The sequence below is a fragment of the Phyllostomus hastatus genome, unplaced genomic scaffold (assembly GCF_019186645.2).
Source record: "Phyllostomus hastatus isolate PE091 unplaced genomic scaffold, TTU_PhHast_1.1 phas_scaffold_585, whole genome shotgun sequence".
Classification (NCBI taxonomy): Eukaryota; Metazoa; Chordata; class Mammalia; order Chiroptera; family Phyllostomidae; genus Phyllostomus; species Phyllostomus hastatus.
In genome coordinates, this window is record NW_025334037.1 from 2,425,096 (window position 1) to 2,437,790 (window position 12,695).

General features: G+C 40.8%; 1 protein-coding gene and 1 non-coding gene across 2 annotated transcripts; both read right to left on the reverse strand.

The window, feature by feature from the left end:
- Positions 1 to 276: 276 nt before the first annotated feature.
- Positions 277 to 11,627, reverse strand: EIF4G2 (eukaryotic translation initiation factor 4 gamma 2). The gene is made up of 23 exons (XM_045825148.1): positions 11,327 to 11,627; positions 11,058 to 11,069; positions 9,551 to 9,677; positions 9,150 to 9,215; positions 8,534 to 8,674; positions 7,890 to 7,992; positions 7,159 to 7,290; positions 7,003 to 7,069; positions 6,765 to 6,916; positions 6,308 to 6,418; positions 6,037 to 6,120; positions 5,858 to 5,956; positions 5,425 to 5,566; positions 5,169 to 5,329; positions 4,686 to 4,799; positions 3,965 to 4,090; positions 3,750 to 3,854; positions 3,410 to 3,625; positions 3,066 to 3,324; positions 2,616 to 2,820; positions 2,293 to 2,504; positions 2,085 to 2,206; positions 277 to 1,105 (listed from the first exon to the last, which is right to left on the reverse strand). Exons 1-23 carry the CDS (start codon positions 11,625 to 11,627, stop codon positions 1,040 to 1,042), a joined length of 3,123 nt encoding a protein of 1,040 aa, XP_045681104.1. The 3' UTR covers positions 277 to 1,039.
- Positions 4,491 to 4,632, reverse strand: LOC123810268. Its single transcript, XR_006784230.1, has one exon. It is a non-coding gene; the product is annotated as a small nucleolar RNA SNORD97 (small nucleolar RNA).
- Positions 11,628 to 12,695: the final 1,068 nt, after the last annotated feature.

The window sequence follows — 12,695 nt, forward strand, 5'->3', positions numbered from 1 at the left end:
ATGCTGTCTTGGCCATGAGGGTGGTTATTAGCCTCTCTGAGGCTATCATGTAGTTCATGACAATGAAAAGGTAAATGTCACCAAGTTTGTCGCTATGCATTAGCAACGTACTCCGAATTCACAAGACTTGTGATCTCAGCACTGCCTTTGGTCACAGGAGCAGCCTGTATATTGTTTACTCCCAGTAACCTGACCTGAGAAATAGTTAAGATTTTAAACGTTCCAAGTCTTGTTTGTTCAGATTGGTGGATGTCAGCTTAGTCACACTCAGCTACATCAAGTATCACAATGTTTATTGATAGATACAAGTATATAAAATCAGGGCATGAACATGACTTGATAAATTAAGTAGACTTAATTTCAATACTATAATAAGAGGGACCAATTCAAATTCTCACCATTTGTTTCACACCCACAAAAACCACTTCAAGGGCATTAAACGATCTCTCAAAACTGATCAGTTTTGTGCAAGTAAACCATGTTTCTTTTAAAAAGACGTGTGCACTTGCCCAGGCTCAAGGATATTAAAATCTAGCACATAAAGCCCATTACTAGAGGTAGAAATACAGGCAATATACTATTACGGCAACAACCATCAATTACAGTTAAGAATTTTTCTGTAACAACCAAATGGATAATCAAATATTGCAACAACTCAAGTATTACTGAGCAAAGTGCATTTCTACAGTATTCAGTGTTGCTATTCAGTTTTCTAACTTAAAACAGCCTATGATAACTGGCAGCAAAGAAGATCCTTGCAATAGACTGCCTTCTGCTTGAGAACTTATGATGTAAGTATTGCATGCTGCTAATATACTATCTAAACATTAAAGATACTCCTAAAATATTTGATGGTAGACTATGATTAAGACATTACACTACAAAAAACCTTATGCAGAAGGAAATCCTAACTGACGTGCTTCTGCTTTAAATATTGTGAAAACATTACAGCGGAATGAATTTTCGCAGTGGTTAGGTCAAATGCAGTTACATCATATCAACAGTATGTTTTGCACAATTTAAGGCTTTGGCTGGTTCTTTAGTCAGCTTCTTCCTCTGATTCTTCTTCTTCAGCAGTTTCTAGCCAGGTTAGCCACTGATTCACCTGTAAATTAATTTGTAATTTTAAAATAGGTAGTAATTACAGAGAAAACCTCAAAGCAGAAGTTTTGATTCAGGACCAAACCAGCAACCCACTTAAGTTCTATGTGTTTTATAATTGCAAACAGCCTCTGAGACACACTGCAAATATATTACTTGTAAGTTAGCCTTGAAGTTACTTTTTAAAAGTATTCATTATTTAGATTTGGGATAACATATAAGCCGTTTATGTGTTATCAGACATTTTGACACTACTCCAGTTATATTTCATGATCATTTTAGTATGAGACAGTGGCTCTTTCCAAACCTATGTGTGTTAAAGCAGTACTGTGGAGGAGAGAGGGGAAGAATATAAGATTCCAAAATAGATTTCCAGCTCTATCCCGAAACTGCATGATCAGATTCTCTTAAGAACAGAGCTAAGTGTAAATGCTGCCTGAGTGACTAAAACTAGTTTGTGAAGAAGTAAAACACAAGACATTGTAGATCAGTGTATCTCACAGCTGGGTCCCCTGGAAAACCGGTATTAATAATCACCTGGATGGTGTACCACAGACCTATTAATCAAAATCTCTGGGATTAGGACTGGAACCTGCTTTGTCATTTTAGAAATCCCTAGGGCTAAATTCCACTTCGTAAGAGTGAAAATCAAGCTATGAGAAATCTAGGAGCAATCTCCTATTAGCATAAGAAAACACCCAGTCTTGCACAATCACCCAATTTGTGTAAATGACTTGACTTTAGTAAAAAATATTAGCCACCTCTAGTATCTTACACAACTAGCACTAGGACTGAAGCCTTTCACTTCACAGCTTCACTCCATTTCGTTAGGGCCTCCTTTACTGCAGTGTGTAACAGTGCAGAATGATATGTACAAACCACTATAACGACTTTGCTTGTATTTCAGTTTTAAAGGCTCTTCGTTAAAGTAATACTAAGTAAATTGGAAGAAGCAGACCAAGTATCTCCAGGAAAAGATTTACCTGAAACAAAGCCTTGCCCTTCCCCGGAAACTCTTGGGTTATATCTTCCTTCCAAGCCAAGAAAGCTTCTTCTTCAATAATTTCCATGTCATAGAAGTGAACAAAAAAGCGGAGTAACATGCCTGAAGACAAAATGTAATTCTGTTATTTAGTATGCTGTTTAAAAAAGCACCCCACACCTGCCCCTTTCTGACATGGGCCACCTCACCTTTCGGGAAGTTGCTGTTGTAGCAGTGCACCTGAAGAGCATACAGGGCACTGACTTGTAGATCAACATGATCGTGAAGGAATTTCTGCATTACTGGCTTGAAAGAAAGAAGCAGTTGTTTTTCCTGCTCTAATTGTTCTTTGGAAGGAGCAGAGGAAGAATCTGTTTCATCACTGGGCGGGTTTACTTCACTAGAAATATACTGTAGGAAGCTAGAGAGAGAGGGCTTGTTAGAACCCAAAGCCAATTTTCTACTTTAAGAAACAGACAATCTTGATCCTTCCCACTACAGACTTTTTGTGGAAGACCCAACTTTATCTTACCTAGTCATTAAGATGTTCACAAATCCTTTATCTACATGAAGTTTTGGAGAGATGTTGTCTTTAATCCACTTATATATGGTCTGAGGGGATGGGTCCAACTTTATTTGCTTCAACAGTTCCTTCTCCAATTTGAGAAGTGGGAATAAGAAACTAAGTCCCTTTCCTTCCAAAATCTCCAACATGCGATCCTTATTTTGATCAATTTCTGAAGAGACAAAACCATTTTGCATCATCAGGTAGTAATTCCACAAATGTACAAGATTCATGAAACTCTTGACATTTAAAGCAAATTAAGGCTGGTGAAAACCGTAACTTTTAATGAAAGTGCAATCTACTTGTGCGAGGTCATAAGTCATTATCTGGACAGGACGATCCCACTGTCTGTCCTACTCAGGTACCAAGGAATCTAGAGTTTGTATTTAAGTAGCAAAATTCTGAGCATTCTCTTACCTGGGAGCATTTTCTGCATATTGACCTTGCTTTGTTGGAAAAGTTCTGTTAACCATTCTCGATCTTGTAATTTAGCTAGTTGCTGAAGACAAAGTAAGAAGAGAGGAAAATGGGTGCCACTTTCCAGTGGTTGAGCTAGTTCTGAAATGCTCACCAGCTCTGAAATGATGGCACGAGCTGCAAACTGTGCTAAATACGATTTCACCAAGGGGATGTCAACCTCCAGTTTGGGGCACTGGTCCAATACATTCAAAAAAGCCTTAAAAGGAACATATACACGGTCAATTTATTAGTTGTCAAATTTGAATAGAAAGTATTCTCACAGAATCAGGAAAGTGTTCTACCTGCATGAAGTTGTCACTTGTAGCTATTCCTTCCTGTTTGAGTAAACTGATCAAAGAACTTGCTTTTTCTTTATCTTCATCACTTCTATCCAGTGACAGGATGATTACTTTGCTTAACATCTCAGGAAGAAAGTGTTTAGGAGCCCGCATTTCTCTTACACCATTGACAGCTTCATTTGCATTTCCACTGTTCAGATATTCAGTTACAACAGTTTCCTGAAAAGAACACAATGCATATGTCTTCAATGCTTAAAAACAAACAAACAAACAAACAAACAAACAAAAAAACCCCCCTCAAAAGTGCTCCATGAATTAGACGATGGAATTATTTGAAACTTACAGTTAGTTTAAGTAGTTCTTCCTTGGAGGGTGGTGGCTTTTTACTGGTCTTGGCAGGCTTTTCCTGAATAAGTGGTGGATTAGTTTTGAGACCAAGCTGAGGTGTCTAAAAAACAGTAACATATGTATGAATGTTCAATAACAATCTTTAAATAAAAAAAAAAAATCTTCAAAAAGTACTGAAATAGAACAAGTTGTCCAGCTACGGTCAAATACCTGTCCCAGAGGTGGTGTTTGAGTGCGTGGTGGTTGCGCACTAGGAGGAATCATAGTTATCTGGGGCTGAAGCTTTGGCACTTGATTTTTATTCATTAGGAACGACTGAGCAGGCCTCAGACTAATCTAGAATTGAACATAAATTAAAACAGGTATCCAAGTTAACAAAATGCAGTTGAATGAGATCTAAATGCAACATTCCCAAATCCTAAAATTAAGTCAGCCTATACAAGCGCGATAATCTCGGACAGGAATATAAATTTAACTAATAACCAAAAAAGTATTCCATGTTAACAGGTTTAATTTCTGGCAAGAAAATTAAAAGATCTGATCCACACAAGAATAAGATATTGTTGTATCTTGTATTTGTATCAGAACTTTCCTAGGATTAGCATCACTTAAATAACCAGAAAATTGCATTAGTTTAGAAATATCTTGCTTTATTCTTAAGTCATTCTATTGGGAGGGAAATCACAACCCTTGGACATTTTTTCCTTGCTCTTGCTAAAGACTTTATTTAAGAGGCTTGCCCTCATATCTCATAATCGTCGCTCACAGGACGCTGGATATACAAAGAGAGAAAAAGTAGTACAGAAAAAAGAGAAAGAGAAGGTGAAGAACTCCAGCATTAAGTCCTCTTAACGCATCTTTTTATAATCATCGGGCAATAGATTTCTAAATTGACAAACTGTTGTATATTAAGTAACATAGGCAAATGTACCTCATCTGCATTAAGCTGTCCTTTCTTAGAAAACCGAGGTGGCATATCCTTCGACTGTCCTTGCAGCTGGGATAAGAGTCCCTGACTCTGGTTATGGTAGAGCTGGCTTAGCCCCTATTTCAGAAAGGGAGAGAGAAAGTCTAGATAAAAAGGGGTCCACAAATTATGGTAATAAAGTACCACAGGGATGAGCCAAGCCATAAGGAAAGCATATATGAATTTGCCCAGAGAAAGTACAAGATGAAACAGGGAAGAATAAAACTCTAACCTAACTGTCAAATAAAGCGATGTGATTTTACTAATACTTTACTAATCTTAAGGATAAAATATTCCACCCAGTTTAAAATAAATGCCACAGATATAAATTTGGTTTAGAAAAACATACACAACCCTACAATATCTGCATTTAAAAAAGCAAAACTAAATCACACACATTACAGAATTTAGTGCTTGTAACCAGAGCATTCTTAAGTGTCTTCTTACCTGGCTTTTCATAAACTTGCCTCCCATCTCTCCAAACTGTGACTGTGTGGGAGGCATGATGTGTCCCCCATGGCCATTGAAGAGTTGATTTGAACGATGACGCCCCATGGTGGGTGAAAATCTATCCTGGATAACTCCTGGACCAGTACCAATTCCGCTACCTTTAAATACATACATGGACAACTTTTTACACATCTACTACTACGCTATGCTGATTTTTTTAGTTTAACCAAACCACCGTTCTGTTCAAAATCACCTGGCATTTGTCCGAACATATCAGCAAGTCCTCCAAGTGGGTCCCTATCCATTTTCATCCTGGGTGGCATAAAAGGTCCCTCCAGAAAGAAGTCACTCCTCATCCCTTGAGCCATAGGAGCTGGAATAAACACTCCTAGATCCTTTAGAAACAAGGTAAATAACATACTTGTTTTAAACATTATTTTGTGCAAAACTAAAATTCTTACATCGGGGGAAGAAAACAAAAACTTGTAGAGTATTGAAGTGCTATTTATATAATTTCTGAGCTCCACCAGTTAAGATGAGAGTCTCAAACAGGTTTTAGGAGGGTCTTTTGGCCATTATAATCTTAAAGCACACTTGATTAAAACAAAACAAAAAACACCCCACAACAACAACAACACACACACACACCCCACCACAACAACAACAAACCCCCCACGAAACCTTACTTTTACTGCATCTTGACGGATTTGATTGATCGTCTTTGGTCCATTGTCAAGAAAAGCCTTGCGAGGAACCCAGTGGTGTTCTCGCAACTCTACTGTATCCTTAAATTTAATGAATTTAATTTTAGTATTCTGAACAGAACAAGTGAGCACACAAACATAATTAAAGTAACCAGTTTTACCTGCAGCAGGAAACGAATCCTTGCTGGCAATTCCTTACTTAACATCAAGGAGCACATTCGGGCAAAGTACTGATCCATTAAGGACTAATAAAAGAAAAAGAAAATAGTTAAAACAAAATACTATGGCAAATGTATACTACTTAAGGATGTTAAGACTTCTAGATTATAATCAAGGTTAATGGCTAAATATGACAATCCCCTATATTATAAAAGTCACCTGATTTGAATATTAAGACAAACTACTTGTATCATCTGTTAGTAACACACATACCTTGGCTCGTTCATGGTCTAATCTAGGTCCCACTGTCCTCATTATCTGACAGAGGCATTCCAAATCTTCTCCCATATCTTTGAGTTGGACTCTCTTCTTCTTTTCCAAAAGCTACCAAAAGAAATACCTCATGATGAAGAAAATCTTCGCTTAAATGTTTTATATGTCTGCGCTGACTCACAGTTCTCACAGTATCAAACACAGTACTTTCTATTTGGTCTGTGCTGAAAAAATCCGTCCAAATTAAGCAATTATATAGGTAGGTAATCAGTTCTACCCCTATCTTACTACACTGCATACTTACCTCCATATTCAGAATTAAGTTTTGCTGACCATCTAAAATACTTAAGTTAGCCTACTACCACTCTCAGATAGCAAAAGATAACTGACTCATTTCCCCCAAATAATTGTGTACCCAGTTATTATTATTTAAGCCTAAATTCCCAAGTACACTTACTGTTTTGATGCACTTATGAAGGATAGATTCATGAATAAGATCAAGCTTTCCAAGTTCTCCAATGAATTTGATGTTCCCCAACATCTTGATCTTAGCAATGGCTCTCTGTTCCTCCTCCTCAGGGAGGAGGGGGTTTTCACGCTTATCATAGACTGGAAAAAACAGGAAAGAATAAAGTCAACATTCAAAATTAAATTGAAAATGTACAGAACTACTTAGCATCAAATATAATTCTTACCATCAACATTTCTGGTTCGATTTTCAAATTCATCTTGTAATTTGGAAATTAGGAGGCGTCTGAATGTCTGTTAGAAATAAAAGACATTTGGCAAGTTTTATTAATGAAATCTTTCAAATCAAATTTAAAATAGGCAAAGCAAGCACTACCACTTACTGTGCTTTGCTTCTGTCCTGGTTGACCCTCTGCTGCTGGGCCATCAAAGTTTGGTGCATCTTCTGCCAATCGCAGACATAGCTGAGCATACAGTGAGCTATACTTTGGCTCTTCTAGGGCTTTGTCCACAATCTATAGGAAACACCATTTTTTAAACTAAATATGACAACTTAAAGAACCCTTCATTTATTATTTAATAATTTCTTGCAGACTTAATCTTAGATCTCAAGTTTCTTACTAACTATGCCTTATTTGTAATTTAAGAATAAGAATACCTCTTTTGCAAGAATTACTAAGTAAACTAAATTAGATAATGCATATGAAGTAAGTCCAGTTATATAGATCTCATACTAGCCACAACCTACTCCATTCCCTTGAGTTGAAAATATGCTGAAAATCAAAACTGTAAACAGATGCTGGAATGCTCTATCAACTATCATACAATTTATCCCCAAGATCAAAATATGGTGGTTTCCACAGAATGAAAAAATGCAAACAGCCTGCTAATAAGTCTGTTAACTTTACAAGCATAGGTAGTATGAACAATTTAAAACTCACTTCTTAAATCGGATACCCTTAATATTTAGTTGGTCTTTTTAAAAACCGTTATTCAGAAAAACTGTTATCTAGCTCATAACTCACAAGTTTTAAGCAATAAATTCAAGTGTAAAAAACCCAACTTGAGTTTGTTAAATACCCTCCCCCTTCAGTTAAGTCAACATTTCACTTACCAGCAGTATGACCCCTTTAAGGATGAGTTTAGACTCTACACCCACATTGAGGAGCTCAAGGCATAGCTTGTCAAACTTTTCAGGAGTAAGCTTATTTAGTATGCTAGGGGAAAAGAAATCACCTTTCAGTGTCAACCAAAGAAGAATTGCGGTGAAAAACAGCTTTTAAATTATGTTCATTTTTCTTCTGTCATCTCCCTTTAACATCAAGGTATTTCTCCTTACTCATTTAACTAAAGGGATATTTAATCAAAGCTATCACTATTATTTAGTTTATAGTATCTATACCTGATTCAGGAGAGTCCCTAAGTGTCTGACAAGTACTTTCTTCACACATGCTCAAAACCCAGAGAACAAGGGGCTCCTTATTATCAAGGCTAGATGCAGGACCTAAGGCCTGTTGTGTGCTTCACTGGGTTATACACCAGACAATGCCAGCACAACAGACTTAAAGCAACTCTAAGCCCCCCAAATACTGATGGTACTGTTCTTTAAGATAAAACTATCAACACTGGCATTTGTTAAAATACATACTTTGTGTATGGACATTGTCTTCTGAGTAATATAGCATACCCACAAAAGAAATACAACTAACCCATTCTCCCCACCTTTTAGTTTAAGATCAAACAGACTCACAGACTTACCCTCTTACTTTCCTGAAGATTGCATCATGTCGTTCTTTTTCATTTGCGGAGTTGTTTGCTGCGGAGTTGTCATCTCGTCTAGTGCTTCGTGCAGGAATCCATTTCTGAGCGTTTTGCCCTGGGGTTTTCCCCAGGAACTCGCTAGTAAAAATTAAGTAAGACCATTTAGAACATAGCATCCAGTCACATAAATCAAATGTTATACTGATCAGAAATCCTTCTAAACAGAAATTTCACTCAACTTCCCTCACAACCAAATCTCACAATCAGTGGTCCTCAAACAATAGTGTACATCTCAATCACCTCAAGGGCTTTTCAAAGAACGTTGCCGGGACCACTCCCAGCTTCTGCTTCATTGGGTCTGGAGCCCAATAATTCACATTTCTAATACAGACTCCTAGGTGATGCTAATGCTGCCACACCTTGGGAACCAACATTTTCTAATGTCTTGTGACCATGTTGCACGATTAACCTAAATTTAGGTTATGTGGTAGAAATCATGACCAATAAGGTTAGGATTCCTGATGTCTACAGCCATAACCATATTGTTATGCATGACAAAGACAATACAAATCTGTTATTTGAAAACCTCATTGTTTTGACATCTTCACAGTACCTGTTGCCAGCAGTCTTGGGATAGTGCTGAGGTGCACCCCTACTTCCTCCTCCGCCCGAAGAAGCACTGATTAAAAGAAAACATTAAAAAAAAAAAAACAACAAAAAACTATATCCCAAATGTGTTCCATTCAGAGAAAGGATCTCATTAATTATTCTGTACTTTAGAAATTATACCACATATGAAGACTGAACATCGGCCAAATGAAAAGCCAAATAATTGAGCACATTTATTTTTCATATGGCAATAGGAGGTAGTGAAAATTGAAGGACTTTAATAAAAACAAACACGACACATTATAAAATTAAATGTACAGCACATTTATTCAGAATTACTTGGTGTGGTGATTCTTTTGATTGTTATTGGTTTCCAGCAATTGACCAAAATAAATCTATACACACCTGAAACGAGAAGCACCCCCTTCTGCAATCGCACTCTCCACTTTGGCGGCTTGACAATGAAGAGTCTTCAAAAGAATAATATTAATGGATGGGGTGGGGAGGGATGGGGATGGGAGAAATGAAAAACCTAGAATAAAAAAAGAATACCAAAATTAGACACTGCTAACATACAAATCTATAAACCCTCCAACTATAATGTCAGATCATAGCACTGCAGTTGGTCAAACTTTCACTGCATTGCAGATCTCATAAGACTAAAATACAGTCAACAAATGAGCAGTAAAATATATATATATTTTTTTTGTCTAGACACTGGAAATCCCCCTCTGCTCAAGGATGCAAAAAAGAACTTTCACAGAAAACTCAACTGCTAAAAACGAATCTTTGAAAAAGCCACACTCGACCTCCTTTAAAACTGAGTAGTGAAATCAATAATATAGAAAGTTTAACTATCAACACAGGGCACATTATGTGGAAAATGTCGTAATAGTTTAAAGTCTCAATGACAAGTGAAACAGACTAGATCAGGGACAACCAGACTATCTACCAGTTTTCTTCACTGTCCGTATTTTTAACTCCTCAGCACAGAGGGCATCAGGTAAGACAAGCGAGAGGGGCAAGGGTGTACAGTAGCTGGCACTAAACGGGCGGAAGACGAGGGCCACAACATGGCAGCAGGAACCTCCGCCCCATTTCTTCCCTTCCTGGGAACAAAAGAGTAGTGGATTCCCTCCCAGCCGGGCCTGAGTTAAGCAAGTGTTTCCGACAACCTCCCCCCGGAGCCGTCGGGGGCAAGCCTCGGGGAGGAGAGGTGGCCGGCCACGCCGGCCCAGCGGCGACCGTCTCTTTGTTCTCCAGAGGGGAAGGCGGCCTCCTTCCCACCCACAGCCTTCAAAAGGGCCCCCTCCTACCCCATAAATCCCCACGGGACAGACAGCCGCCTCTCCAATCCCTTCCTAACTGACAAAAAGACACAGATCATTGTTCTCTCTCCCCTCTCCTGTCTCAGTAAGGGCTCGCTGGGGATGCCCTTCATTCCCCCCAACGAAGAACGGCCCTGCCGCTCCCGGCCGACAACGGGAGTTCACACACCTCCCCGCCGGGAGGCCGGTCTCCGGGACTCCTGCGGCTCGGATGGTCCCGCGCCAACGGCCGGGCGCGAGCGCCGGTCCGCGTCCCTCCCCGCTGTGGCGCGTGCGGCCCCGCCACGCTCTCTCCCAGTCCGAACACGCCCGCGCCCTGACTGGCCCGGACCAGCCCCGCAGCCACGAGGACGGCCGTGGTCACCAGGGTTGCTGTCTTCTACTCCGTCGGCAACAGTAAGGGAGAACAAAGGCGAAGAATTTCCAGGTGCCCGAAGCGCGGAGGAAACGCTAAAAAGGGTCGCCCCGCCCGAGTCCGCCTGCGGCCGCCATTTTGTACCACTCGAGAAGAAGTGGCCTGTGGACGGCGGCCATTTTGAAGCGCTCTACTCGGCGGCGGCGGCAGCAGCGGCAGCTCCACTCACCTTCACCAGGAACTCAGCAGCTGCCACTGCAGCCGCCTCTTCGGGATCCGGTCGTCAGGGACGGGGAAAGGAAGGGGAAGGGGAACGGAAAACAAAAAAGGGGGAGGGAAGGGGGAGGAAGGAGTCGGGAACGGCTGAAAACTCTCAGCTCAGAGGAGTCGCTGCTGCAGCCACCACCCGGTACCCGCCGCCACCTCCATAGAGCTCCGACTCACTGCTGGCGCTGAGGCGTGTCTGAAGCCGAACTTATCACTCTGGGGCAGCGGAACCCACCGGAGCCGCCCCGAATGGCTCCTTCGCCACCCAATCAGCAGCCTGGCTGCTCTTCGCCACCAATCCGCGCAGGATGGCGGGGAGGAACCATACGGCCAAGCTCGGTTGCGGCGCAGCCCCGCCGCAGTGCGCAAAGTCGTATTCGCGAAGGCTCTGAGGCCAAGTCAGTGGCGTAAGGGGAGCAGAGCACGGCCGAGATGCGAGCCGCTTGCGTAAAGTTCGAGAGCCCTTCCGAGTCTGCGTTGGCGTGGCTGTCTTATCTTCCTCCTGTCTTTGTTCCCTGAGTCCGTATCCCATGCAGGACTTAAGAAAAACCCTCTCCCCGCTCTACCTCGTTTTCTCACCGCACTGTGGGAAGAAAACTCGCCCTTCTCCTACCCTATCCGATTCCTATCCGTAGCCTGTCACAGCATTGATTTCTTGGCTATTCCAAGGAGCCGTGATTGCCCCCTCGCAGACGAGGCTTCCCTGGGACGGGCCTATAGGACTGGGGCCTGGCGCCCCGGGGGCACAGCGCCTGGAATCACTTTCGGGCTCTGGCTGTTCGGCTCCTTAGGGTAGGGGAGCCGAGATAGTAAGGTTCAGGAGACTAGACGTTGCACCCCAATACGTAAAAAAAGCTTCATTTAGCTCCCTATATATTCCACCCCCTGCTGAGTTAATGAGAAAGGGTTGAAAGGAGAAGTCTATTGTCTGTTTTAGTACTTCACACAAAAACAGCTTTTCCCATGTATGCCCGGCCAGCGGTCACGGAGGAATACCCAGAATATGCCAGGCCAATTGGAATAAGTGTTTGCGGAGCGCGAGCGTTGGAGGATTTTAATTGCTACTTTTTGGATTTTTTTTTTTTTTCAAAATACGTTGAAGTCTCCTCTGTGTATTTCTATTTTATGTAAGGTTCGACGTAGCAAATAGGATTAGGCTTTTCAAAACCGGCTGGATGAACCATTTACACTTCTCAGGTAAAAAGAGGGGTAGATACTGTAAAATGAAGTGTTACATGATTTTCGACATTTTAGCTATCCAGAAAAGAAGTCATATTTCCATATACTAAACAACCAACAAATATTTCCCCATTTTCATTTTGGATGTACAGTTCTTGATAATGTGTAATCAAAAGCAAGTGTGTGTATGTGTTAACACGCATGACTTTTGAAGAAAGCATTCGATAAAGGGCAGAATTTTCAAAGACCCAAACTTTTATTTGACGTGTCAAAACAGCTCTTGAGGTTGAAAACACCTAGTGCTTAATACAGTTCTTAAGAAAGTTGCAATTTTTCCTAAGACATTTAAACCTGACCATAGGACTCCTAGGGTGTGGTGTGACCGAAGGTTTCAAACGCAATTACAGCATCGTTAGATCTT

Bases quoted from the DNA above. Each gene is read 5' to 3' on its own strand.
- EIF4G2 (XM_045825148.1), bottom strand. From the start codon at position 11,627: ATGGGATACGGACTCAGGGAACAAAGACAGGAGGAAGATAAGACAGCC. The intron at 7,291-7,889 runs GTAAGTGAAATG...TGTTTCCTATAG, and splicing joins TTAAAGGGGTCATACTGCTG to ATTGTGGACAAAGCCCTAGA. The intron at 4,800-5,168 runs GTAAGAAGACAC...TTTCTGAAATAG, and splicing joins GCAAGTTTATGAAAAGCCAG to GGGCTAAGCCAGCTCTACCA.